This window comes from Sus scrofa, chromosome 18 (assembly GCF_054392235.1).
Source record: "Sus scrofa isolate SSC_HxYL_T2T_F1_AM1 chromosome 18, Sscrofa_HxYL_maternal_Yorkshire_Landrace_v2.0, whole genome shotgun sequence".
Lineage (NCBI taxonomy): Eukaryota > Metazoa > Chordata > Mammalia > Artiodactyla > Suidae > Sus > Sus scrofa.
In genome coordinates, this window is record NC_139400.1 from 38,374,441 (window position 1) to 38,400,933 (window position 26,493).

The 26,493-nt window shown below is 37.5% G+C and overlaps 1 protein-coding gene and 1 long non-coding RNA gene across 5 annotated transcripts in view; one reads left to right on the forward strand and one right to left on the reverse strand.

The window, feature by feature from the left end:
• Positions 1–26,493, reverse strand: part of MET (MET proto-oncogene, receptor tyrosine kinase) — a 115,219-nt gene that overhangs the window by 52,905 nt on the left and 35,821 nt on the right. For 3 of the 4 annotated variants that reach the window (XR_014833220.1, XM_021078532.2, NM_001038008.1), the window contains 1 exon segment: positions 6,038–6,229. Coding sequence is in view for 3 of the 4 variants with exons in the window: in XM_021078532.2 (XP_020934191.1) it covers positions 6,038–6,229 (192 nt within the window). In the remaining variant the exon portion in view is untranslated. 4 annotated transcript variants of the gene reach the window in all.
• Positions 20,402–24,726, forward strand: LOC146394987 (uncharacterized). The gene is made up of 2 exons (XR_014834448.1): positions 20,402–20,460; positions 20,748–24,726. It is a non-coding gene; the product is annotated as an uncharacterized LOC146394987 (long non-coding RNA).

The window sequence follows — 26,493 nt, forward strand, 5'->3', positions numbered from 1 at the left end:
AATATGCATTCTGTTTCTAGGCAAATAGAATGGAACCTTTGATATCGTCTAGATTGATTTCTAATTTAAAAGTTAAGAAAAATAGAAATTTATTTTAAGGAATAAGGAAAACTTTATTTTAAATGAAAGATGAGGCAAATTATTAGAGTTTGAGATTCCTTGAGGAAAAAACAGGAATTGAGAGAAGAAAATGTGAATAAAGGTGACAACATCATGACTAAATAAACTGGCTTATAACTGGATGTGACCTTACAGGTCCAGGGAGTGAGTCTGCTTTCTCGGTAGTTCCTGATACATACAGATACACTATAGCAGGCCCGAAAGGCATATTTCTTGTTTAGATATAGCAATAAACTGAAATAAGAAGCAACTTAAGCCTTGATGGAGGGATTTTTTTTTAATGTTTCAGATATTTAGACAATCTTCAAGAATTTAATTTGCATTTTCAGGGTACGACTTTTGATGCCTCTTGCTTATTGCTTGGTGCAATAGACAGTTTGTGTCCCTGCAAAATTCATATGTTAAAATCCTAATTCCCAATGTGACTAATCCCCAGTGTGATGGTTTCAGGAAATGAGGTCTTTGGGAGCTGATTAGATCAGGAGGGTGAAGCTCTCATGAATGAGATTAGTGCCCCATAAATGGGATCTCAGAGAACTTGCCCTCTTTCTACTATGTGAGGACACAGCAAGATGATGGCAACCTATGGACCAGGAGGCAGGCCTTTACCAGACACCAGATCTGCTGGCACCTTGATCTTGGACTTCCCAGCTTCCAGAACTGTGAGAAATATATATATTTTTTCTTTTTAGGGCTGTACCTGCAGCATAGGGAAGTTCCCAGGCTAGGGATGGAAGCTGAGCTGCTGGCCTACACCACAGCCACAACAATACTGGATCTGAACTGCATCTGTGGCCTATGTTGCAGCTTGAGGCAACACTGGGTCTTTAATGCACTGATTGAACCTGTGTCCTCATGGATACTAGTTGGATTCTTAACCTGCAGAGCCACAATAGGAACTCCAAAATTTTTTCTTTTTTTTTTAAGCCACCTAGACTATGGTAATTTGTTAGTGGCCCAAACAGAATAAAACACCAGCCATAGGTTTATATCTTAAATATGTGAGAGAAATTGGTATTTGTTTAGAAAGAAATCACATATGAAGAGTTTTGTTTCAACCAAGAATATAAATAGTTTTCTGGGATAGAAAAAAAATGAAACATAATAGGAATATTGGTGCTGACAATTCAAAATTAGAAGTAGTGAGACAAAGTACCAGGTGGCAAAAATTGAATTAAATGAAACTTTACTCTGTTCTTTCACTCTTTCTGGTAAATGGGCATAAGTCCTTCTATATTAGCTTGACACTACAAAGGCCAGGAATGTACAAAAAGTGAAACAATTTTCTTTACTATTCCAATACTGTTGTGTATGAGAGTTTCAACTTTTTGAAATAATCCTTCTATATTAGCTTGACACTACAAAGGCCAGGAATGTACAAAAAGTGAAACAATTTTCTTTACTATTCCAATACTGTTGTGTATGAGAGTTTCAACTTTTTGAAATGAGTCAAGGTGAGTTGAGATGAGTCAATAACAAGACCTTTGTAAAAAATTTCAAAGAGACCTTTGCAAAAAATTTCAAGTATCTAAAAACAAAATAACCTAGCAAATTTGTAAAAATTTTAAAAATCTTATACTTTTAAGTCAATATTCCAAATATAATGACTGTAGTATATTTGATACAGTGTATCTGCCTGAATTTTGAAAAAACTATTGATAAATATATTTCACGTTTTAAAATGTCTCTCCATTTTTTCAAATAAGCACCCAAACATGAAATTCCAGTTATCCCTGCCACCAAAAAATAAAACAAAAACTTAGCATCTTCTCATGGTTTCAAATACTTATGATGTTTTAGATTTCTATGCCTAAAACCGTTTATAAGAAATACGTATTTCAAGAACATGCATTAATTTATTATAGGAGACTATATATGAACTGGGCTTAATTTTTTTGTTATTGGCGTAACTCTGAAATTATTATTTACAATTCATTCTTTTTCACATGAAAGCAATTTCAGAACCCATGATGTATATTTTCTTCTAAAGAAATATACCAAAGCTACCATTCTTTAGGGAATATAACTAACTTGATATACACCTTTAAAAAAAGGCAGATGGTATTTTTATCTGAATATTTTATAAAAGAGACAGATAAACTAGTAATCCCCGAAGAGAAATATTCAAGTTCAAGCTTCATCTGGCTGTTTCCTCCGACACTGATGAATTGATGATCGTGTCTACATTCTCCAAAACAGCAGTAATTCCAAATATAATGTATGCTGCAGGCTTCCAACACAAAGAGTTGGCATACCATGATGGTGGCACAGGAACTGAAGAAATTTGGAGACAGGAGGTCAGTAGATGGACTGATTCTTCTTACTGGAAGTGAGTAATTATTCTCAAGTTCACTGATTACTAATGGAAGTAGTGGTCAAAGTAATGATCATCTAAGGATATCTTTTCAGGAGATCCCTTCCTCTTGAAGTTTCTTGCTTAAGAACAACTGGTCCAGTTAAGAGGCACAAGAGAAAAGGGGTTATGGGTGGTAAAAGCACCAGGGAATTAGGAGAGGGATGGGAGAAGAGCAAGGATGATGCCAAAGAAGTTAATGATATCTGTGATAGCACTCAGGCAATGGCCAGTGTAAATAGACAAGGTAGCTGCTCCATGACTGTAGAGCTGAGTTTAAGACAAATCTTGAAAGTGCCTCCCAACCCCCATTCCACCCCCACCTACTCACTCTCCCTGGCCTGACAGTCATGCACAAATATTTTAATAGCAATGCCTTGCATCTAGAGATTAAAGGCCTTATATAAGTGCTGTAAAAAAAAAATCAAGCAAGTATTGTTTTTGGATGTAGATTAGACGAGGAGCTCAGAGGGGAGATGTAGGCAATCCCTGTGATTAGTCCTGTGATCTTCATGAGTATCCTGCTTCCCCCTCCCAAGTAGTCCTGCACACTGAGTCCATGTTCCCCAGCCTTACTCTCCTCTACATCCCCTCCCCCTCCAAATTTTGTAAGAAGAAGCATTCTTACTATTTATTTATACTATTTAAAACACTGCTTACCATATTATTTTACTTCAAAGCACCCCAAGAGAGTGATCACATAAATAAAAACTGTTTTTCGAATCTATGTCTTTATTGACATGGCTCTACAGATAGACTTGAATACATGTACCCATCAGTGTATTTACTCAGAGCTGCACCCGTATGGGATGTTACACGTTTAAATGTTAGAAACATGTCAAAAATGTCTTCTCTTCCATACATATAATATTGTTAGCTAAACAATATAATTCTTTCTAATCAAATAACCACTGTGAAATACCTGATTCACTTTGCACCCAACAGCTGGGGCTGAAGCTTGTATTCCCAGCCAGAGCTGAATATAAGCACAATAGGAGAGGCAGAAACAGCTGCAAACTCTTGGGAGAAAACATTTGCAAAGTAATTTTGCCTTTAGGCTTCAGGGTAGGAAGGAAGTAAAATCATTTTTCTGTTCCTTTTCAAGTATGGCAGCTGTCTTTGGGAAAAAAAAAATTATGTCCATTCTATTTTGTAACAGAAACTTCACAGCATTATTAAAACCTGGGTTGTGGAAACTTAGGCTTGGCCACAGATTTAGCACTTCAGTGCAGTCAAAACATTTACAAAACTTGGTAGGTTACTGCTCAGATAGATTAAGCTGGATGGTCCCCAAGTTTCTGCTGCACTCCTAAGTCTGCCTCCAGCATTATTTGCTATAAACAAACTGGATTTCAGTGATGTTCATTCTTTGATCCTTCAAATGGTTTGGGTTTATTTACATAAAATTGTACTGAATGGAATTCTCTTGGGCAAGTGTCAGAGAAATAGATTCTCCCTCCATGGTTCTCAGTAGCTCTTTGTCTTTTATGTCTTTGTCTCCTCAACTCTTGGTATCAGGTACATGTTTTTGTCTCCCATATGCAAATTTTAGCTCCTCAGAGTCAGGTTCTGTGTCACTGTTTCCTTTGACTTATCTGCCTAGTAAAGCAAAATTATTACGTTCCTGATATATAGTTGATGAATTATGAGCCACTTGGTTTTAAAAAAATTTAGGGATATCAGTGCTTTTCATAAAATAAATATCTACTTATATATTTATTTTCATCTTTGGTGTTATGGATGCACAGGTATATGTTTTGAAAATGCTAGGAGACAGGAATAAAACATTTACTACAGCATTTCTATTATAATGAAACTGATGTATATTGTTAACATATCATTTGGGTTGTGCAATCTGTCACACAGCAGAATTTACTCAGTTATTAAAGCAATTTATCTAAAAATGAAATTTTATTAGAACTTTAAAATCTGGAAATAGTCCAGAAACCTTACGATTTAAAAAAGTGTCAGAACTAAAGTGACTATAAAAAGCTTATTAATATGAAACTGGATTGGCAAAGTAATAGACAATTAAGAAAAAAAGAAAAGCAGAAAAAAGATAAAGGGAAGCAAAGCAATACAGTGAACAGAGTATGAATGCAATAGATGCTCACTTCTCTCAACTTCATATTTTTTTTGAATTCTATAGAATAATACCAATGTAAACTAAAACAAATGTAAACACCACATTATATGACATGTTTTACAAGGATAATAGATATGACTGTATTTCAAATATGTTAGCCTGCTTGTGTGCAGGGCATCTCTCCTGCACATTCCGAGAAGTTGAGGACAGAATTAAATGGTCTGAAGTGTGTAAATAACAACACTGGGCTGGTAGAGAGGGAAAGGGGAGAAAAAGAGTAGTTAAGTGTGAAGCAGTGGGAGGAGGGGAAACTAAGTGTGGGACCATCTAGACGACAGGATCTATGTGATTCATTTTGAGGTGAGAATGCTTTATTTGCATGTTTTATGACTTTGAAAAAAATTCTACCAGGTCCACTAGTACAAAAAAAAATATTGCAATGATCAGCATCTGACTCCTATAAAGACAGCAGTTATTTTAAAAAATATGTTTTGTTAAAGAATACAGGTAGAGAATGTGCGATGAAGAAGTCATAGGAAAGCATCATCATCCTAATGTTTACTAGAAGTCATTGTCTGACAAGGATGTTAATTATGTTAGATGATTAAGAAATAAACATTCTCTTTAAAAGAAATTTCTAGTCTTTGTAGAAAGTCAACATTTCCATAGCTACCACTGTCATTATGCATTAACCAAGAATCTATTAATGAACTCATTTTGAAAGCACTACCAATAACTATTAAAGCAGTAAAACAGACTCAATACAAGAGGATTTTAATTTCTGCAAAGTGCCAGGGTTCCTGTATCTAGGAAGCACTTTAACTGCAAATTTGAAATGTGAACTTTCATTGTATGGAAATACTGTTGCTATCCATTAAAAGCATTTCTTAACAAAATCCAGATCTTTTCCCCCCCAGTGTTTGCACTTCTTTGTGTCTGACCCCATCATTTTGCAGAATCAGGAGAGCTGGAGTTACAATGGGATTTTGATGATAACGTCCCTTCCTAACTCCTGCCAATATTTCTCAATGATGTGAATGTTTCTTCTCATGGAGACGCACAGTTCACACAATAGCTTTCCTTTGATCTGTGGCTTCCCTTGAAATAGGAAAACATCGCCTGGAAGTGCTTTAATTGTTTCATTTTATTTTTCCAATCATGTGATAGAAATCATGAATAGGAAAAAAAAAAAAAGACCAAAAAAAAAAAAAAAAAAAAAAAACCCACCACCAAACCATTCCAGGCAAGAAAACTAAAGCAACCACATTTAAACTGAATGCTTTGAGAATTTAACAAAAATAGGCCATGCACTTCATAAAAAGTGGATCAGACTTCATCGTTTTGCTTTCAGTCTGTGTGTCTAGCTTCTACTGTGATTTTCACTTGACAGTATTTGCAAACCCCTCACTGCAAAAACAAGCAAATTAACTGTGTAACACTGGACAAAGCAGACCCAGCCATTCTCAGAAAGTATGTACCTGCATGAATCGACCCTCTGACGTCCCGAGGTTAGCGATGGTGAGGTCTCCTTTAATGAAGGTGGATATGGATGTTAAGAGGACTTGGTTGAACTGGCCCATGAATAAGTCAATTCGCTGCAAAGCTGTGGTAAACTCTGTTCGATATTCATCACTGCGCACTTCACAGCCTGATGAATTTCTCAAAAGTGTCTGGAATAAAATATGATCATAGAATTAATGTGAATCCAGATATGAGCAAGATGTTAAGAAACTTTTTGGTGTGTCTTTTCAGAGCTTGGAAGGGGATAGCAAGGAGAATCATGCAAATAGACAAATAGCCCCAGAGAGGCAGAAACAATTCTAGTGACCTAAATGGCTCCAGTATTGATAGGTGCTGTTGTGTACATGTGGACTCTAACTCCAGGGGCAAATCTTACCATTACAGTTTGTACCGTGGTTTGATATGTACGTACATAAAAATGGAACTTAGCTGGTGTCAGTAAAAGAAAAACAAAACTATGAATGTCTCAGCCCTGGATATAAAAGTAATGCTTCTAGCAGGCAAGCCCAATGAAATGAATTGCAGCTAGAATAATCATAAATGTTAGACTCACACTGGGACATTATATTTTAAAATTTGTGTCATTGTGCATTTGTGTGCCCTGGGGTGGCAGGGAGTAATGCTTGACAGATAGCCCATGAGAAGGCAGCAGTGCATGGACCCCAGACCCAGGTGCCTGGATCAAATCCTGGGCCCTAATGGTTATTTGTTTTATGTAATTTCTCTAATCTCTCTGTGTTTGTGAAATTCATGTTATCGCTGTTTAGTTCCCCTATTTGTAAAGTTGAGAGAATTACAGAAATGTACCTGCCTTACAGAGCTATTGTAAAGATTAAATAAGCTAACTTATAGAAATCTCTTACAATAGAACCCAGTACACAGAGAACACAGAGTATTTGTCCTCATTATGGTGAAGAGCTTAAAAAATGTAAGTGTTGTACATCAAATGCCTTAATAACCAGGTTACAAAAAGACAATTACCACCCAATGAAGTATTTATCTTTTAGCTTTAACTTCAAATGAAAAGATTTAAAAAATATTGTTCACTAATACATGACAATTAAGCACTGTGGATTCCTCCCTTCATCTTGGCATTTCAGTCTCCTGGTTCTCCTTCTACTGCTTCTCAGACTGTAACTTCTGTCGCCTTTGAAGGACCATCCATGCTTGCCCATCAATATTAGGGTTCTCAAGGTTCCATCCTAGGGCTGTTCTTCTGCTCACTCTTTATCCTCTCTCCCAAATACATCTCAGTTTTTTTCTGTGATGTCTATTACTATTTAGTTGACACACACATTTGTACCTCCAGGCTACTTTGCTTCTCTGAGCTGACTGTGCATTTATCAAATGGCCTATGAAATCTGTACTCAGATCTCTCAAAGACCTCAGGCTCAACATGACCTAAGTGGAAACCAAATCACTTTGTAAATTAATTATGGGTAGATACAGAATGAATGTGAAGATATGAACCAATATTATTAAAGCTCTTTTTTTTTTTTTTTGGAATGGGGGTAGTTTAAGAGTTTATGAGGGACAAATGGAGTGAGCAGCTCCTCACAAGATAATTGCAAATTGGAAAGTTTGGGGCAGATAATGGGGGTAGGGGCAAGAAGATGTATAAGGAAAACAAGTCTAACTTGGAAGAAAAAGACAGAAGCTCATTTTTACACATCTTTGTGTGTAGTTAAAAATCCAGGAAAATGACTTGAAGATTTGAGATTTTCTATTATTGTCCTCCTATATTTGTAATAGTCAGAAAGTCATTAGCGTATATTTCAAACCAACTTAGTATTTAAGAACAAACTGAAATAAAAAAATTGTTATCCTTATGTAAAATAACTTTACTCCTTAATGTCAAACTTCTGTCAGATAGAATGCAAAGTTCTTATATCTATTAACTTTTATGGTTAAATGTTACTTAAAAAGCTGTTTTATATAGCAACAATTACTTCTTCATTTTAAATGGTGAGATGTTAGCTAACAGATAGTCTCTGAGATGCTAAACCCACTGACATAATATATGTTCTAGTTCCAGACATTTTTTGATATATTAATGAGTGCTATTTCACTATTTAATTAGAAGCTTTTCTTTGCTAAAGTGCTATAGATTGCTTTGAGGAGTAGTAGATAACTGAGATGTACCATCAATTCAATAGTAACCAATTAACTGGTAATTAAATTTCCATTGGTGATCAATCATCCATTTCACAGAGAGAGACAGAACTAGGGAAGCTTCTTAAATGAGAAAAGGCCAGTTTTAAATCAAAGGCCTTCTCAAGTGTTCCATTATAGTGGTGGCTGCTCTTCAGAGTCAGCTGCTGTGATTTTGTTTCTTGCTTATTTTTACCTTTTTTTTTTTTTTTCCCGGTCTTTTTAGGTCTGCACCTGCAGCATATGGAAGTTCCCAGGCTAGCTGTAGCTGCTGGCCCACACCACAGCCACAGCAACGCAGGATCTGAGCTATGTCTGTGACCTACACCACAGCTTACAGCAACACCGGACCCTTAATCCACTGAGCAAGGCCAGAGATCGAACGTGAGTCCTCATGGATACTAGTCAGATTCATTACCGCTGAGCTACAACAGAAACTCCCTTTTTTTCTATATCTAGGTGGCTTTCTGGGAACTTTAAAGCCTGAGATTTGACCTGGGGTTCAGTGCTGGTGGAGATATGATGAATTCATCAGGATATAAAACAGTTTGCCACATACGGAGAAGACAGGTAAGCTATAAACTAGTAGCAGCCTACTATCAAGAAGAGGCCAGAAATTGTCTCATTCATCTTTTATCCCCACTGTGTATCATGCCTAGCACACAGTAGGTATTTAACCACAGACTGCTGAAATATCAATGCATTTGCAAAATAACCCAGGGATAAAGCCCATCTGCCTACCCAGCTTGCTTTGTGGTCTGCCTTGCTGAATGGAGGAGCTGGAGAATGGAGGTGAGATGCATTTCAGAGTGCATGGAAACCTGCAGGAACTTGCTGATCTTTTCTAAATGGAGAAAGAGCAACAGGACTAGACCTTTAGCTTCTATGTGTCTGTTTTCTCACCTGCAAGGCTTAATAAATGTAGAACTCTGCATCAGTTATGTAAATACTGCATACTTCAAGGCTTCTCTTTGAGGAAATAGTAAGGTCTCTAAATGGTACTTCCTTAAGGACTGACAGGATTTAGTTAAGTCTCTATTTCCCTCCTAAATAAATTCCAAAGTTTAGAAACACTGAACAATGTTGAAATAGGATCTACGGAACTCCTTGATCTTGAACAATTGTGCAATTCGGAGCCCCAAATCAAACATCTTGTCAGGTTCAACTGACATTCAAATTTCATAAGACAGGGACCCAAACTTTTTCCTTTTCTCCACAGCTGAGATCACCAGGAGAGGGGTAGAGGCACTAGTTTCTAGGATAAAGTAACATTCCAGTCAGTGTTCACTTCAGGAGAGGGGACTACTCCTTGTCTCTTCCCTCTGAGAATCCTGATAAATTTGACACCTGGGGTCAGGGTGGTAGGAACTGGCTTACAGAGCCGCATGTTGTCTTTAAGCTTGAATAGTAGAATTTAACTATTTTAGGAAGCCTTGATTTAAGCTCTCAGCATTGCAAAGATAAAGCACTGTGTAAATACAATGAAACAACCATCTGATTCACTGTGTCCCTTACACATAATGAGTGAAAGTATTTGTTGCTCATTTGTGCAGGGAAGATAGAGTGACTTATTCTCACCACTTTACACACAGTTCCTGGGTGTGACATTTGGGGTGGGATTGGATCCAGCTGGAGAACAACTGTAGACCCCTGCCAGGAGTCTCCTTGCCACTCATGTTTCTCTCTCTCTCTCTCTCTTTTTTTTTTTTTTTTTTTTTTGCTTTTTCGGGCCAACCCTTTGGCATATGGAGGTTCCCAGGCTAGGGATCACATCAGATCTATAGCTGCAGGGCTACACCATGGCCACAGCAACGTGGGATCTGAACTGCATCTGCGATCTATACCACGGCTCACAGCAACACTGGATCCTTAACTGATCGAGGCCAGGGATTGAACCTGCATCCTCATGGATGCTAGTGAAATTCATTTTTGCTGAGCCACAACAGAAGCACCCACTCATGCTTCTCTTAAAGCCAGGAAGTCTTGTGCTTTGGGGTAAAACTGAACATAGGTGGTTGAAAGCTGTTCTCTAGTACAACACCTGTTTTGGGGGGGCACTGTAGAAGAGTCTACAGAGAAAGTTTCACCCCAGTACCATTTAAGGAGACAGACTAATGCTTTCCCTTTATTAACAAAAGGAGGAAGAAGGAGGAAGGAAAGGAGGGAGGAAATCTTTACCCTGTACCTACATTCTCTAGGCACTGAGTTGGGCATTTTCATGTACAAGCCCTGTGAGGTTTCACCACACTGAGTTTCAGGAGAAGGAGACCCAGGGCAGCCAAGAGTGGCAGCCACAAGTTCATACTGGAACAGGCATTCAAATTTAATTCTCTCTGATTCTCAGGCTCATGAATTGCTTTTGCTACTGCTTACTACTCTGGGCAAAGTTCCAAGAATTGCACAATTACAGAAATGGAAAGGGCCTTAGAGACCATCTTACTCCAGCCTCTCATTTTGTGTGTAAGAAACTGAAAGTCAGGGAAGTTGTAACTCTCAGAGAGTTGGAATCACTTAACAAAAGTTATCATTTAACATGTGAACCCACAACTCTTCCAAGTAGGAAATGTAGATTTACCTTTGATTCCTTTCCTGAGAGAAAGGTTGGAATTAATCATTATTTTCTGGACCATGGCATAGAGATAACTACTAGCATTTTGGGCTGTCCTAATCAGTGTGACTCTCAAATCTACCTCTTTGTCACCTATTTTGGTTAACAAACATTATAGTTTTTCTATTCTGGTAACCTTGACTTTCAATCATCACCAACTCCTCTTTCTCTAGAATCTCTCACATCCAGCAGTTGCTTAGTCTGACTAAACTCTTTCTGCAGTATCTCTCCTTTGCAGCCCTCCAGCCACCCCTGTACCTCTGCCACAGGCTAGGAGTTCCTCACTGGCTTTCATGTCTCTCATTTTATCTGCCTGGCTCTCTTCTAAAGTCTGTGGTAGAAAATTAGTATTTTTTTCCCCATACACACACAATACATACATATATATAGTACACTATTCTTTTATATATATGAATATATCATTATAAAATTTAAAAGAAAACAATGAATAAATGGAAAGTGAGAAAGTGGAGAGAGTCTATTAAGCACTCTCCCAACCCCAACTTCTTGATGTCCTAAGCAGGTTTGAGAAACCTGGCTTTTCTCAGCTCACAGGAGCTCACGATAATGATGTTCACTAAGATCTTTATGGTGGAGTACAGTTTTCAAAGTCCATTATCTCATCTGATCCTGTCAGCAAGGATCAGATGTGAGTTGGTTTTGTTATGATTATCCTATTTCTATAGATGAAGAAATTGAGATTTCAAGGGCTGTCAGTAAGAATCAAGTTGTTGATTTCAAATCCTGGGTTCCTTATACTGCACCACACTACTTATTTGTAAGCTCCTACAGTATTTCTGAGGGTAATCCACACTCTAGGGATAATCTAAGGACCTGGGAGGAAAGAAAAATGAGCATGCCTACAGCGCAGGACTGGTTCTACCCCAGCAAGGATCTGATGAGTCTCATGAATTTAGGCAAATCACTTGATCTCTCTGGGTCTGAATTTTACTTCACTCATTTAACAAACTTTTGTTTATAGTGTGTACAATGTGTCAGACACTGTTATGAACACTTTCTAAATATTACTTCACTGAATCCTCATAACGATCCACCGAAGAAACTAAGGCACTGAAAAGTTAGATGACCAACAGTGGCAGGGCCAGAACTACACCTAGGTTATCTGGCCCTAGGTCTTTACCCATGAACTAGGCTATTTGTTCCTTGACTATAAAGGGAGAAGTTGACAAAACTGATTTCCAAGTTCTCTTCCAGCTCTACCATGCCTACGTCTATGGGTGGATTTCAAAGCTTCCTTTGGGCTTGGAATCACACAACTGCCACCAGGCCACTGTCAGAACAAATGATTGCTCACGATGTTTAAGATGCTATGAGTAATCTCCCCCAACCACCAAAGGCTACTCTAAAACATGAATAAATTCTGGACACATATGCCTCTTCAGTAAGAAGTTTTGAAAAAAGCATTTAACATTTCAAGATTTATTCTCTTCTAAAATAATTGTGTGACATCAACTCTGAGAACCATTGGTAAACATTCTGTTTCGGTGTTTTTTAAAACCTGTTAAAGGTTTATACTGTTATAGGGTTAAATAATAGGAATTACTCCACACTTCATAAGCCTTGAAACAATTCTTTAGTCTTTCTTTACCTTTACATGAGTACTTGCCAGGTTTTTTTAACCTGACTCAGACATATACTGCTTTTTTTTTTTTTCATAAAAAGAAAACTAAAGTGCTTATACCTTAATGTATTTGATTCAAAATGTTTCCCCTAATTAACATTATGATGCATGCAGTGAATATGCAATTACATTTAATTCAGTATAATTAAGGATGTGATATATTTGAAATAGTGATTCTTCTAATTGGTCTTTAGGCCAAATTTAGCTCATCTATAGATAATTTAAATCAGTCTTAGAGATAGATTTTTAAAAATGTACTATCTTTGTAAGACCTTTGCCAGTTCACTTATACAAGTTCTCTTCCCTCCTTGCCCATGACTCAGAAGCAACTTAATATTAACTTTATTCATAATTACACCTTGTACAGATTCTATGGACATGCAATAATGTCCATACATATTTCCAAAGGAAAGTCTCTCCTTGCCTGGGGCTTTTCATACAGTTGGCTAAAAACACAACTGCTTTAATTTCAGGAATTCTACATCATTTATTTCCTAAAATTTCCTTTGTGTGCTCTCTTCCCTTTATTATGAGGGACTGGAAGGTGGGTGGTATAGAGCTCACCACAGGCAGAGGTACAGAGCTGTGAACTTTGGTGTCTGCTTATGTTTCTTTCAGATGACTTCTCTCAGTTCATACTAATATGTCAACACTGAAGCCTGGATTCTCTGTAAAATGCAGAAAAGTCAATCTCTGGTACAGCAGCCCCTTCCCTTTGGGGTCTTTAATGCACGGCCAGACTATTAGGGTTATGCGGTTGAACTCTTAAGAATATGCTACATTGTGTGCTATAAAGAGGATGCCTAATGTTGGGCTCAGTTAAAAAGAGTGGTTTAAAAGATGTGTCCTCAGTATTTCTGCTGCCACAAACTTCCCCTGATGAAGTTATCTTGCCTCATGGCTTCAACAACCTGAGACCTCGGATGGAGTTTTAGCAGGGGAGCAAAATGGGGGAGCAGTTAGAGAAGGGTTGATCATCTCTAGGAAGGAAGAAAAGGCCCCTTCCTGGGCTGTATGTAGTGCCTGAGACAGTCATGAACACAGTATAACCAGGCATATGGCCAGTGAGCTGCTGGCTCAACACTGGTGATTCACGAGGTGATGGATCTGCCTCGTGGTGATGACCTAACTTCAGACACCCAGCCGCATTCTCTCTTCTGAGGCCAGACTAGTCTCTGCAACTGACTTTAGGCCAAGTTTGAATGTGCCATTGATGACACTGAAATTCATCACTTTTTTCTCCAAACTGACTCTTTTCTAGCTTCCTATTTCTATACAGCATTAATATCCACTCTTTCCCTAAATCTGAGGTCTTAGCCATCTTTGACTCTTCTTTTTCCTTTATTGTTTATGTCCACCTATCAATTCTTATAAGTTTTTCTATTGAATTAAAGGAAATCTTGTACTTAGCCTCCTACCATCTTATTTGCTTGATTCCATAAACTCCTTCCTCAAGTCCCCTTGTTAATCATGTGCAGTGGTAATCACACAAGCCTAGTGGAGAAGAACATGGGTTTAGGGATGACCCTGCCCTACTGTTTGTGTGAACTTGGGATACTTAGATCTCCAAGCCTCAGTTCCTTATTTATAAAATGGAAAAACACACACCTATCTAACAGAATTTTTCCGAGGTAGTACTCGCAATATATTAAATGGTCAATTTCTTCATTCAGTCATTCAGAAACACTTATTGAGAATTGCAGTAGGGTGACTAGAGTTCCCCCTAAAGTCATATCCAACTGGAACCTCAAAATGTGACCTTATTTAGAAATGGACCTCTTTTCCTTTTCTTTCTTTTTCTTTTTTTTGGCTCTTTAGGGCTGCATCCACGGCATATGGAGGTTCCCAGGCCACGGGTCACATTGGAGCTACAGCTGTCGACCTACACCACAGCCACAGCAATGCCAGATCCGAGCAGCGTCTGCGACCTACACCACAGCTCACGGCAACACTGGATCCTTAACCCACTGAGTGAGGCCAGGGATCAAATCCGCAACCTCATGGTTCCTGGTCAGATACGTTTCCGCTGTGCCACAATGGGAACTCCCGGAATAGGCCTCTTTTCAAGTAATTAGTTAAGAATCTTGAGATGAAATGGTTCTAATTTAATGTGAGTTCTAAGTTCATTGACTGGTGTCTTCCCAAGAAAGGAGAGGACACAGAGAGATACACAGGGAATATGGCCATGTGAAGACAAAGGCAGAGATTGGAGTTATGCTGCTACAGTCTAAGGAATGCCCAGACTACCAGAACTTAAGAGGGAAGGAAATGTTTTTCCCTAGAACCTTAAGAGGGAGCATGACCTTGACCAACATCTTGATTTTGGACTTTTGGCTTCCAGAACTGTGTGAAAATGAATTTTTGTTGTTTTAAGCCACCAAGATTGTGGTCATTTGTTATGGCAGCTCTAGAAAACTAATACAAAACCATACCATGATACTGTTCTGGATGCTGGAGGGATATAGAAGCAAATGCTTAATAACATTATTATTATTACTGGTGGTGGTGGCTGGTCTGGTGAGTCCTCCTAATGCCTATAAAGACAAAGTCCAAAATTCTAATTATTTAGATTAAGAAGCCTGTAAAATGGAAACATCCACACCTGTTGAACAGAATTATTTATAGATAATTAGGTCAGATTTCTTATCTGTCCTCTATTGTTTTTCATTATTCTCTACAGCAGGGGTTGGCATCCCTTTGTGGTAAAGCGCAAGGGAGCAAAATTTTTGGCTTTGAGCACCATCGGGTCCCTGTAGCATATTTTAGTTTAGTCTGGGTTTTATTTTTTTAACCCTTTAAAAACGTAAAAACAATTCTTTTCTTTTTCATTTTACAGCTGCATCTGCAGCATATGGAAATTCCCAAGCCAGGGGTCTTACTGGAGCTGCAGCTGAGGCCTATCACAGCCATGGCAACACTCGATTCGAGCCTCATCTGCTCATGGTAATCCTCATGGAGACAATGTTGGGTCTTAACCCACTGAGCCACAACAGAAACACCTAAAAATAATTCTTAACTTGCTAGGTGTAGAAAAAACAGATCATAGTTTGCCAGCCCTAGCAAATGCTTCTACCTATAGCCCAGTCTGTTTCCTCAGTGTCCTTTGAAGGCACTGTACACAAAGGGAGACAAGATACACAAAACAGCTAACTAATAATGCAAAGTACAAAGAACACCATTGATAGATAAGTTCTGAAAGCATCAGTACAGGTAGTAAATGCTATAATATTAGATAAGGATGAGATCAGAATGGGCTTAAACTGCTGGAGAAGGCTCATGGCAGAGGCCAAATCTGAGTCAGGTCTTAACAGAAGATGGATCAGTAAAGAGGGAAGAGATAAATACTTGGAGCAGAATATATTTTATGTGTATGTGGGTATGAATTCACATACACACGTGTACAAATGCATTTATATACAAATGGAATAAACAGATGTCCACTGTCCTCTTGAGCTATCCCCAGGATTCAAAGGACTCAGAATTCTACAATGCTTAGGGCACTGGAATTCCAAATGCTAAAATGTTTGCTTCTTTATCATCATTTCCTAAGGTGAATCAGATCTAAAACAGACTAAGTCCATGTGGTATTGGTTAGCAGCCTTCATGTTGCCCTTCAATCACAGCCAGGAGTGACAGAGTGATTCATAATGAAAGTTGTTCCAAGTGAGGCAGATTTTAATGCTTAGTGGATGGAAGATTTCTGCTTTTCTTTATTTAGTTAACAAAAATTTAACGTACTTACTCATAGAAGAATAAGAGACACTCAAAAGACAGAACACCAGTCACTCTGCACTAACCAATAAAAGAAAAGCAGTTCCTCCTGTACCGTGTAAGAGCCATGGTCTGTTTATATGTCTAACAGTGTCATGCTCAATAGTAACCGGCTGATGAATGTCATGGTGGAGGGCTAGGAGAGGTGAAACAGACTCCTTCAATTGCGCCCCAATATGTTGTTTAAACTTGTGACTGTTATAGCCTGCCATCACTGTCATCACCTCTTTCCCTTCTTTCCATCTCACCATTATGCAGTAAGTCTACTTCTTTACTTGTTCCTGCCCAGAACTGTCTATCAGAAACCTCAACCTGTGGACCACTCTTCTCACTGGCCAAGGTCCCTGAGGCCTTTACCAAACTCTCTTCTATTCTTATTGCGCTCCATCAAGGTCAAGCTCAAGAAAGTTTCTCTCTGTACCAAGCATGTACTTAGTGCCTATGAAGTGGTGCCACTGGAGTCTAATCCTGTGGCCACAGTAAGCGTGATATTCAAAAAGACTTTCACACTTTTTTTTTTTTGTCTTTTTTTAGGGCCGCACCCATGGCACATGGAGGTTCCCTGGCTAGGGGTCAAGTCGGAGCTGTACCTGCTGGCCTACACCACAGCCTCACAGCAATGCCGGATCCTTAACCCACTGAGAGAGGCCAGGGATTGAACCTGCATCCTCTTGGATACTAGTCAGGTTTGTTACCACTGAGCTACAATGGGAATTCCCTCACACTTAACTTCTTTTCTTTAGCTTGTATATTACTTGAAGTGGTAGATTGATGGTCAATAGTGAAATCTATGGATTCCAAAAGCAAACTTCACTGGAGGGCACTTCTTCTGGCACCATGGCTTGAGCAATGTGCACCAGAGGTGTTGCTAAAGTCCCTCATACAGACTGTATCACCCATTCAAAGGAGAAGTTCTGCTGAAAGGCTTGAGAAAGCCTGAAGGAACACAGAGGTTACTCTTTCTCTTTTTTTTCTCTTCTATGGATTATTTATTTTATTTTATTTTTAATGTCTTATTCTTTTTAATGGCTTTAATTGTATTTTCCCAATTTTGATTATGTACAAAGCTCAGGAATTTCTGTCTATTCACCTTCCTTATCTTCATCTTTTCTTCTTTAATTGTTAAACTTTTGTTCTTTAATCCATCTTCATCCCAAACTGATGGGTGGAGGAGTGTGTGTGTGTGTGTGTGTGTGTGTGTGTGTGTCACAGAGAGGGCATAGGAACTTGCCCAGAAAATTTTGCCCAGTGGAACTTTCCAGAAAATTTTAAGTGCTCTTTAACTCTTGGAAACTCTCTAATTCTATAAATTAGTTTTTAGAGATTTTGGGGAAAGAATGAAAAACTGTTTGATAAGAAATTATTTTTACTAATCAGCATTTTAATACATTATTTGAAATATGAGGCTTTGTCATAACTAATTGCACATTTGATAAATGAATATTTTGTTCAAGATATTTTGTTAGGTACTGGAAATGTGGAGATAAAAGGTATAGTACTTATCTTCAAGGGGCTAATAAGGGATCAGTAAACATAGTACCATGAAGTATGGTGAAAGATAAGGTAGAGATAAGCAAAGGGTGCTACTGGAATACACAGGAAAGGCAGCTTTTCCAGAATGGGGAGTTAGGGGAAAGCAAGAGAAGATTTTCTTGGGAAGGAAATGCCTTAGTAGAATTGTAAAAAATAGGGAGAAAGTGTTAACCTGACAAAATGAGTGTTAAAGGGAATTTGAGGAGAGGAAATCATATATCTTAAGGCAGGGTTGTAAGAAAGACTAATGGATCTGGGAACCATATGGATGATAGGGTGACACATATCCAATAAGGGTTTAATATCCAAAACACAGTAAGGAGCTCATATAACTCAACAGCAAAACCAAATAAAAAGTTGAAAAATAGGCAAAGAACCTGAATAGACATTTTTCAAAAAAAGACATACAAATGGCCAACAGGAACATAAAAAATTTCTCAACATCATTAACCATCAAGGAAATGAAATTCAAAATCATAATCAGGTATCATCTAACACCTGTTAGGATGGCTACTATGAAAAAGACAAGGATGGGCAAAAGACCTGAATAGATAGTTTTCCAAGGAAGACATACAGAAGGCCAACAAACACATGAAAAAATGCTCAACATCCCTGATTATTAGAGAAATGCAATCAAAACTACCACGAGATACCACCTCACTCCAGTAAGAATGGCCATCATTAATAAGTCCACAAATAACAAGTGCTGGAGGGGGTGTAGAGAAAAGGGAACCCTCCTGCACTGTTGGTGGGAATGTAAGCTGGTACAGCCACTATGGAGAACAGTATGGAGTACCTTAGAAATCTATACATAGAACTACCATATGACCCACTCTTGGGCATATATCCAGACAAAACTTTCCTTAAAAAAGACACATGAAGGAGTTCCCGTCGCAGCTTAGTGGTTAACGAATCTGACTGGGAACCATGAGGCTGCAGGTTCAATCTCTGGCCTCGCTCAGTGGGTTAGGGATCCAGTGTTGCCGTGAGCTGTGGTGTAGGTTGCAGATGCGGCTCAGATCTGGCATTGCTGTGGCTCTGGCATAGGCTGGCAGCTACAGCTCTGATTAGACCCCTAGCCTGGGAACCTCCATATGCCACAGGAGTGGCCCTAGAAAAGGCAAAAAAAAAAAGACAAAAAAAAAAAAAAAAAAGACACACGCATCCACATGTTCATTGCAGCACTATTCACAATAGCCAACACATGGAAACAACTCAAATGTCCATCGACAGATGATTGGATTAGGAAGATGTGGTATATATACACAATGGAATACTACTCAGCCATAAAAAAGAACAAAAGAATGCCATTTGAAGCAACATGGATGGAACTAGAGACTCTCATACTGAGTGAAGTAAGTCAGAAAGAGAAAGACAAATACCATGTGATATCACATAACTGGAATCTAATATATAGCAGAAATGAACATTTCCACAGAAAAGAAAATCATAGACTTGGAGAATAGACTTGTGGCTGCCTGGGGGGGGGGGCGGAGAGGGAGGGAGTGGGAGGGATTGGGAGCTTGGGGTTAACAGATGCAAACTATTGCTCTTGGAATGGATTTACAATGAGATCCTGCTGTGTAGCATTGAGAACTTATGTCTAGATACTTACATCGCAACACAACAATGGGAGGAAAAATTATGTATACGTGTATGTGTAACTTGATTCCCATGCTGTAGAGTGGAAAAAAATAAATTAAAAAAAAAGAAAAGAAAAAAGACAAGGGATACAAATGCTTGTGAGAATATGAAAAAAGGAACCCTTGCACACCTTTGGTGGGAATGAAAATTGACACAGCCAATAAACAGTATGAAGTTTCCCCAAGAAATTAAAAAAAGAACTACCATATGAACCAGCAGTCCCACCTCAGCAGTCCAAAGGAAACAAAACAAAACCATTATCTCTAAGAGATACTTGTACTTCTATGTTCACTAAAGAACCATTCACAAAGCAAAGACAAGGAGACAAAGTAAATGTTCATCAATGGTTGAATGGGTCAAGAAGATGTGGTTTATATATATATACACACACACACACAATGGAATATTATTCAATATTATTCATTCTTGAAAAGAATGGAATCTTGCCATTTGCGACAATATGGATGACCTGGAGGGTATGATGCTAAGCTGAATAAGCCAGACAGAGAAAAACAGATACTGCATGATATCACTTATACATGGACTCTTATTTTAAAAAGGGAGATTAATAGAAACAGAAAAGTGGCTGCCAGGGGCTGGGTGTGGGTGAGGGAAATAGGGAGAGATTGGTAAAAGGGTACAAACTTTCAATTAAAAGATAAATGAGGTCTGAGGAGCTAATTATAACATGGTGAGCACAGTTGATAACTCTGTATTGTATAATTTAAAACTGCTAAGAGGGTAGCAAAAGAGAAAATGATAAAAAAAAGGAAAGCTGAGTAGGGTAAGGTCTTAGTGGTGTGTTTGAGCTATCTCATACTAGCTTAGGAGCCAAGTGTGAACATTTCATCTTGATTTTTGTTCAGAGACTTCACCTTCATTGCTTGCAGTTGGTTTGGTAGAGGTATTTACACCACAGAGATCTGTAAACATTACAAATCAGGGGCTTCTACTTTCCCTGACCCCTTAGTTAAACATTTGCCAGAATACCACTGAATGTGAAGGAGGACTAGGAAATAGCTAAAGCCAAGGTAAGAAACCCCTTGAATATCATACTAAACAATGTGGATTTTATTCCCAACCCATCAGGGAGCCCTCAAATTATTTCAAGGGATGCAATTACATAAACAGGTTTGCTTTCGAGAAAGATTCCTTCCTTACTCCAGCAGCAGTCTGGAAACAAACAGATTGCTTGGGGATGAGGATGGAGCCAGGGAAATCTAGTTTTATCTTACTGGTACATTTGCAACACACTAATAAAACAAAACCTGTATGGAATGATAATATACAATTTTCTGTTTCTGCTTTGTGTATACAGAGAAGAAAAGAAATGAAAGATTTTTAAAGTTCCTACTTACTATGAATGAGACCAGGTTTTCTTCTGGAGAAGGCACAGGAGAAGCAGACTTAATTGAATGAAGAAGGTTGAAATAGGTGAGATTTCTTTGGAAATATTGTTTCTTGATTAAATAGGTGGTATTATTTGCACCCAAACCTGGTTATGGTACTTAAGAAGTCTTAAATAAGGCTAGTACACAGAATGAGAATGTCAACATGGGTTAATGAATTAGAGAGGTTGTGTAAACTATTACTCAATCCCAAATGAGGGTTTCCTGAGCCACTGGGGAACTGAGATGAGGTTGATAGACAAGAGTAAGTTTCGAAGGAAACAGAGCATTAAACAAACAATAGTTCAGTTTAACATGTGATTCACCTGGAATTTAGAAAGCCTTGCTAGTAGCAAAAAAGGTAAAATGAAGCTATGTCAACATAATTATTAAAGTAATTGTCTAGCCACTCAATGGAACAGAGATTTTATTATACACTGGCAGAGAAAATAGAAAATTTGACTATTACTTAACTAGTTCTTGAATCCTCAGCATATAGAGTATTAAATAAGGCATTAGGAGTTATAACAGCTGGTTCTGAGGGCCCAGAGGGTGCAGGGAAAGCTTTAATATCTAAAGCTCACACAAATACTAAATTAATATTTACTTATGAAAATTTAGGTGTTTACTTTCCAAATATTTAATAATCCTTCTTTTTTCATGAGTTCATCTGCATTCAACTGGATTGTTATCTTATCACTAGGGTCAAAAGATACTCAATATCATACAGTTTACACCATGGCTACCCTAGATCCTATAACAATTTGGAGGTTTTTTTTTTTTTTAATAAAGAACTTTCTTGTTTTAGGTGTAGTAAAGTCCTGGTATGCGTTTTTCTAGGATCTATAACTGTATCACAAAAGGTGAACTTCAAATTTTCAGTGCTGTGGTGAATATGTTTTCCTGTGCAAAATACACTAAAAGCCAACGAAGACAGGAGAGGAGGCATGGGGGCAATTACTGCACCATCAACAACACAGTCAGAATCATGAAAAGCACTGTTTGCTTCAAAATCTGAAATTGAAGGTGCTTTTTTTTTTGGTCTTTTTGCCTTTTCTTGAGCCGCTCTTGAGGCATATAGAGGTCCCCAGGCCAGGGGTCCAATCGGAGCTGTAGCCACTGGCCTATGCCAGAGCCACAGTAACTTGGGATCCAAACCGCGTCTGCAACCCACACCACAGCTCATGGCAACACTGGATCCTTAACCCACCGAGCAAGGCCAGGGATCGAGCCCGCAACCTCATGGTTCCTAGTCGGATTCGTTAACCACTGCACCACGACAGGAACTACCTGAAATTGCTGGTATTTTTTTTACAAGCATTTGATTCTAAAAATGTATCTAAGCGGAAAATACCATAATTGTCACGATTTACCGTAATATGATATCAGTTTTTAAAGCAGGTGCATATTTCAGTCCTCTTTATATATGTCAAAACCCTGTATTTTGACCTTTCAAAGTTAATTACAAGTAATATCTACTATTGTTATACCACCATTTACATACTACTCATCATTTTGCAAATACTGTCTAATATCCTTAATATTGGGCCAGTAACAGAAGTGATCTTGCACTTTGCTCAATTTTACTTGGAATCAATACTTTTCCTATAACTCTTCTGAAATGAGAATGAATTTAGTTGAGAGTATGAAACCCTGCCCCCCTTTTTTCCCCACATCAGCTCTAGATAAACCCAATAAAACTTGTGTTTTTCAAATTAGAAATGCTTCTCAATTACTCTAATATAGTTACTGATTCTTGTTTACCATGACATTTGAGCCACAATAAATTTATATTTAGTGAATAATCAGGTATGTTATACTCTATTGTAAATTCCTCTTCTTTATTAATTTAATTCAGTTCCTTAAGTATCAGGATCATCTAACTTGACCTCACATTCACCTCTGTTACTGCACTTTAGAACATTTCCAAGTCTTGGAACTTCTCATATTAGTGAATATATGAAGAAAAATAATCTCATCTCCCTATTATCTTTTCTGAGGTTTTGTATAACCTCTACTCACACTGTACTCTTATAAACAATTACATTCAAGGTTCTGGTCACTTTACTGGAAAATAAACAGTCTTCTGCCTATAATTATAGCCTTCAGGAAGGGGCAAGTCAGTGACCTTTCTGACTTGTAGGCACAGGAATAAGCCCTGAAGTTTAAATGCCTCCTATTCCCTCATGTTCTCCCTTGGTAAACTCTACTTCTTTCTTGGCCAAACAAAAGTGAACAAAATGAATATAGAAAAGGTGAGAATTTCTTTCTATTCTTTATACATATTTTTTGCATCTGCATTTCAAATCTTTGTGGCTTGTGGAGATGAAAAGAACAATGCTTTTTGTGATCCAGTTATAACAATTTATTTGTAGATTTTTATCAAGGACTTTTGTCCAAACAATGCAGCAAAACAGATGAGTTCTGTTTACTGTATACATCTTTTTGGAAGAGAATTTTTTTTTTTTGTCAAAATCAACACCATTGTCTATGATCTGCAAAGCATATGCTTAAGTACAAAAAAGCATGACAAAGTGCCTAAGACGTTACACTCATTTAGATATTTGAAGGATTAATAGATACAGATAAACATGATTAAAACAAAAGAGAAAGGCAAAATTTTCCTAAAAGCTAGAGAGCATTAGGACAGCATAAAGGCAGCACCAAGTAGAGCGTATGCTCCTTTATGTCCAGTAGGTGCTCACGATGTCCTTGTGAGTCCTGGGAGAACCTGTCCTTCACTTACCCCTCTAGGCCACACGATTCTCATGAGAAGGAAACGGTCTAAAATGGGTGCAGCTGTGTGGAGGATAATTCACAGGTGCAGAAATGAGCCTCAGCATCACATTCCCTTGATTTCCATCAACTTTTACAATTTTGATAGCTTCAAAAGAGCTTCTTTTGTGTGTTTTCAGAATTACATGACTTTTTTTTTTTGTCATAGAACTTGTTGGTAAAAGAACAGTCCCTTCTATCCCCAAGAATTATGATGAGTAGGATCCCAAGTGTTGGCCAAAGAAGAAAGAAGGAGAGAAGAAACAACTTTGATATAAGAAATTCATTTTCAAAGAAGCTGATTACGATGATAGGCTATGAGAGGCGTGAGAGGGAAAGATACCTAAATTATGTCCTTGGCTTCTAGGAATGTACACATTATCTTCTTCATATGAAGAATCACTTAATGAAAAGTAACAATTCATTTAGAAATTAAGAGACAGACAAAGACAAAGAAAAAAGAGAAAGTTTGAAAACACTGAAAACTTTTTTAAAAGAGTGAATTTTTAAAAAGTTAAATTCTCCAACAGTTTTACTTCTTGTGATACCTTTATCTAAGTTTAAAGTAATAGGTACTCATAGTCAGAACCCACTTTAAAAAGCTGCTTAATGCCACAGTATATAGTTAAGACCTCAAGATTATGATATAGGTGATGACTATTAGTTTGTTAAATATTAGCTATGTATTTGACCATGTATTAACGACATAATTGCTTCTTCTAAAATTCTAAGCTTTCTCTAATTAACTTTTAGCTTCATGAAAAAGTTAGCTTTCACCTCCCTAGGGTGGTCTTTTCTGACTACACTACCAAATTTAGATATTCCTCCTCATTTGCATTTGTAGGTATCTATTTTCCCCATACTGTATTTCATAAAATATCATGATGTAATTGTTTGCGGGTATGACTACTTACTGTTATCTCCTCCCATAGTAAGTTTGCTTTGTAAAGACAAGAACCAAGCCAATCTCACTCACCATTGTAATACCAGCAGGGTTAGACACTCAGTAAATGATCTGTTGAATTTCCTGTTGAATCTTAGTTGTATAAATAAATCTTTTCCTCTGTCTCTTGTTGAAAACAACGATTACAAGTTTTTGGTTATTTTATGCACTAAATAAAATGGTTAGGTCTCGAGCACTTGGCTTAAACTAATAAGATGAAAGAACAAGCCTGTAATGTAATTAGCTTAAAATAATTGGAAAATATTGCACATTTTATTGTCAAGATAATTTTTAGAGATATTCGTTTTGCTATTGACTGCCACTGCATAGAGCTCGTAATCTGTTTAGTGCATTAGCACTAAATACTATTGATTCACTCAGCGCTAAAAGACCAATTTAATCTTTGCATTTTTCCCATTTCCTGAGTAGCACCTCACCTATAGTTTAGTTAGTAGTCTGGTTGCTAGATGCAAAAAGGTGTTAATCGGATTTTAAATTTAAAATATCACCAGAAAATTTAGTATCACACTGATTTATATTTTCTGGTATATGGACACAAATTCTAGCAAATCATGAATAAGCCATATATTTTGAGATGACAACTTAGCAAATTTAACTTTCATAAAATCAGGTCTAGAAAAGAATGCCTTATAACTCAAAACAGACCTTAACTCATGCCTTTTACCCAGAACACCATTTTGAAATATCACTTAATCATCTTCATGTCCTCTGATTGATGAATATTTTGGTGATTTACCCAAATCAAACAACTGAAGTCAGACTTTAGCCTGAATTCATAATTTCATTTTTTTGTTTTATAGTTACATCACTAATAAATTAACCATCTCCATCAGTGAACATCGGGAATAGTTAAAACAAGTCTTTAATCCTAGATTAGTATGCATTTGTAAGATATTTTTCTGTCCTCTTGCTGAAAAACTAGAGAATATATTTGAAGGATAGAAGGTAGACACATTTCACCCATTCCACAATAGCCTAGGTCTAAGGTGAAGTGCAAGAAACCTCTTTTCCAAGGCTTTTAGGGTTGAAGTCAACACTGCTCAGCAAGTCATTCAATGCAAATGAAGCTGCCTGGATCATTTTGGTTAGAAAAAATAGATAATTAGCAGGCTGGAATGTATCCAGGATCCTAGAATCACTTACCACATTCACTATTATATTAAAAAAAAATCAAAAGAGTTTTAATGACTTTAAGAGTAGCTGAGCCCCTTGGTTTCATTTCCCTGTTATAAGAGCCCTATACAGGACACTGAAGATGTGACTTAACTGGGCACTGAGTCATTCTGGACTCTGGGTGCCCACTGACTTCAGTATCTGTGCCAATACATGAAAAGGAATGGCAGAAACTCCTGGAGGGTCTTCTATTCAAATTCTGACAGATACTCATTTTTCTTATTAGAGTGAGGAGATAAGAATGCAAGGTGGAATGCCATCAATGAGATAGAAGTCTGCAGTAAGGGTGTAACACCCAAAAATTGATATATTATTTAGAATAAAAAATTCACTATCACTCAAGAAGGTTAATATTCTAATAAAAACCCAAGATCCCATATGCTTGCAGAAGTCTCTAATCACCTAGAGTGTGTATCAGAGCTGTGGCCTCAAAGTTTTATTAACACTTCAGCTTTTCAAAAACCAACTTTAAGATTTATTTATTTATTTTTTGCCTGACCTTATTGTTTGCTCCATTAATTTTACCAAATGAGTCTCCATGTAGACATCAACTACTTAAATAAAACACAGATCACATGATTTGCTTCAAAGGACATTAAGAAGAATGAAGAATTAATTTGCATGTGGTATAGTTAACTCTTAAATACCCATGCACATGTGGTAAATACTATCATGAATTGATATAATCCACAGGTAAAGATTATTTACACTTTTTTACAGGTGACAGTTTCAGCATTAACTGTGTTTTTTTGTCTAGCTTATTA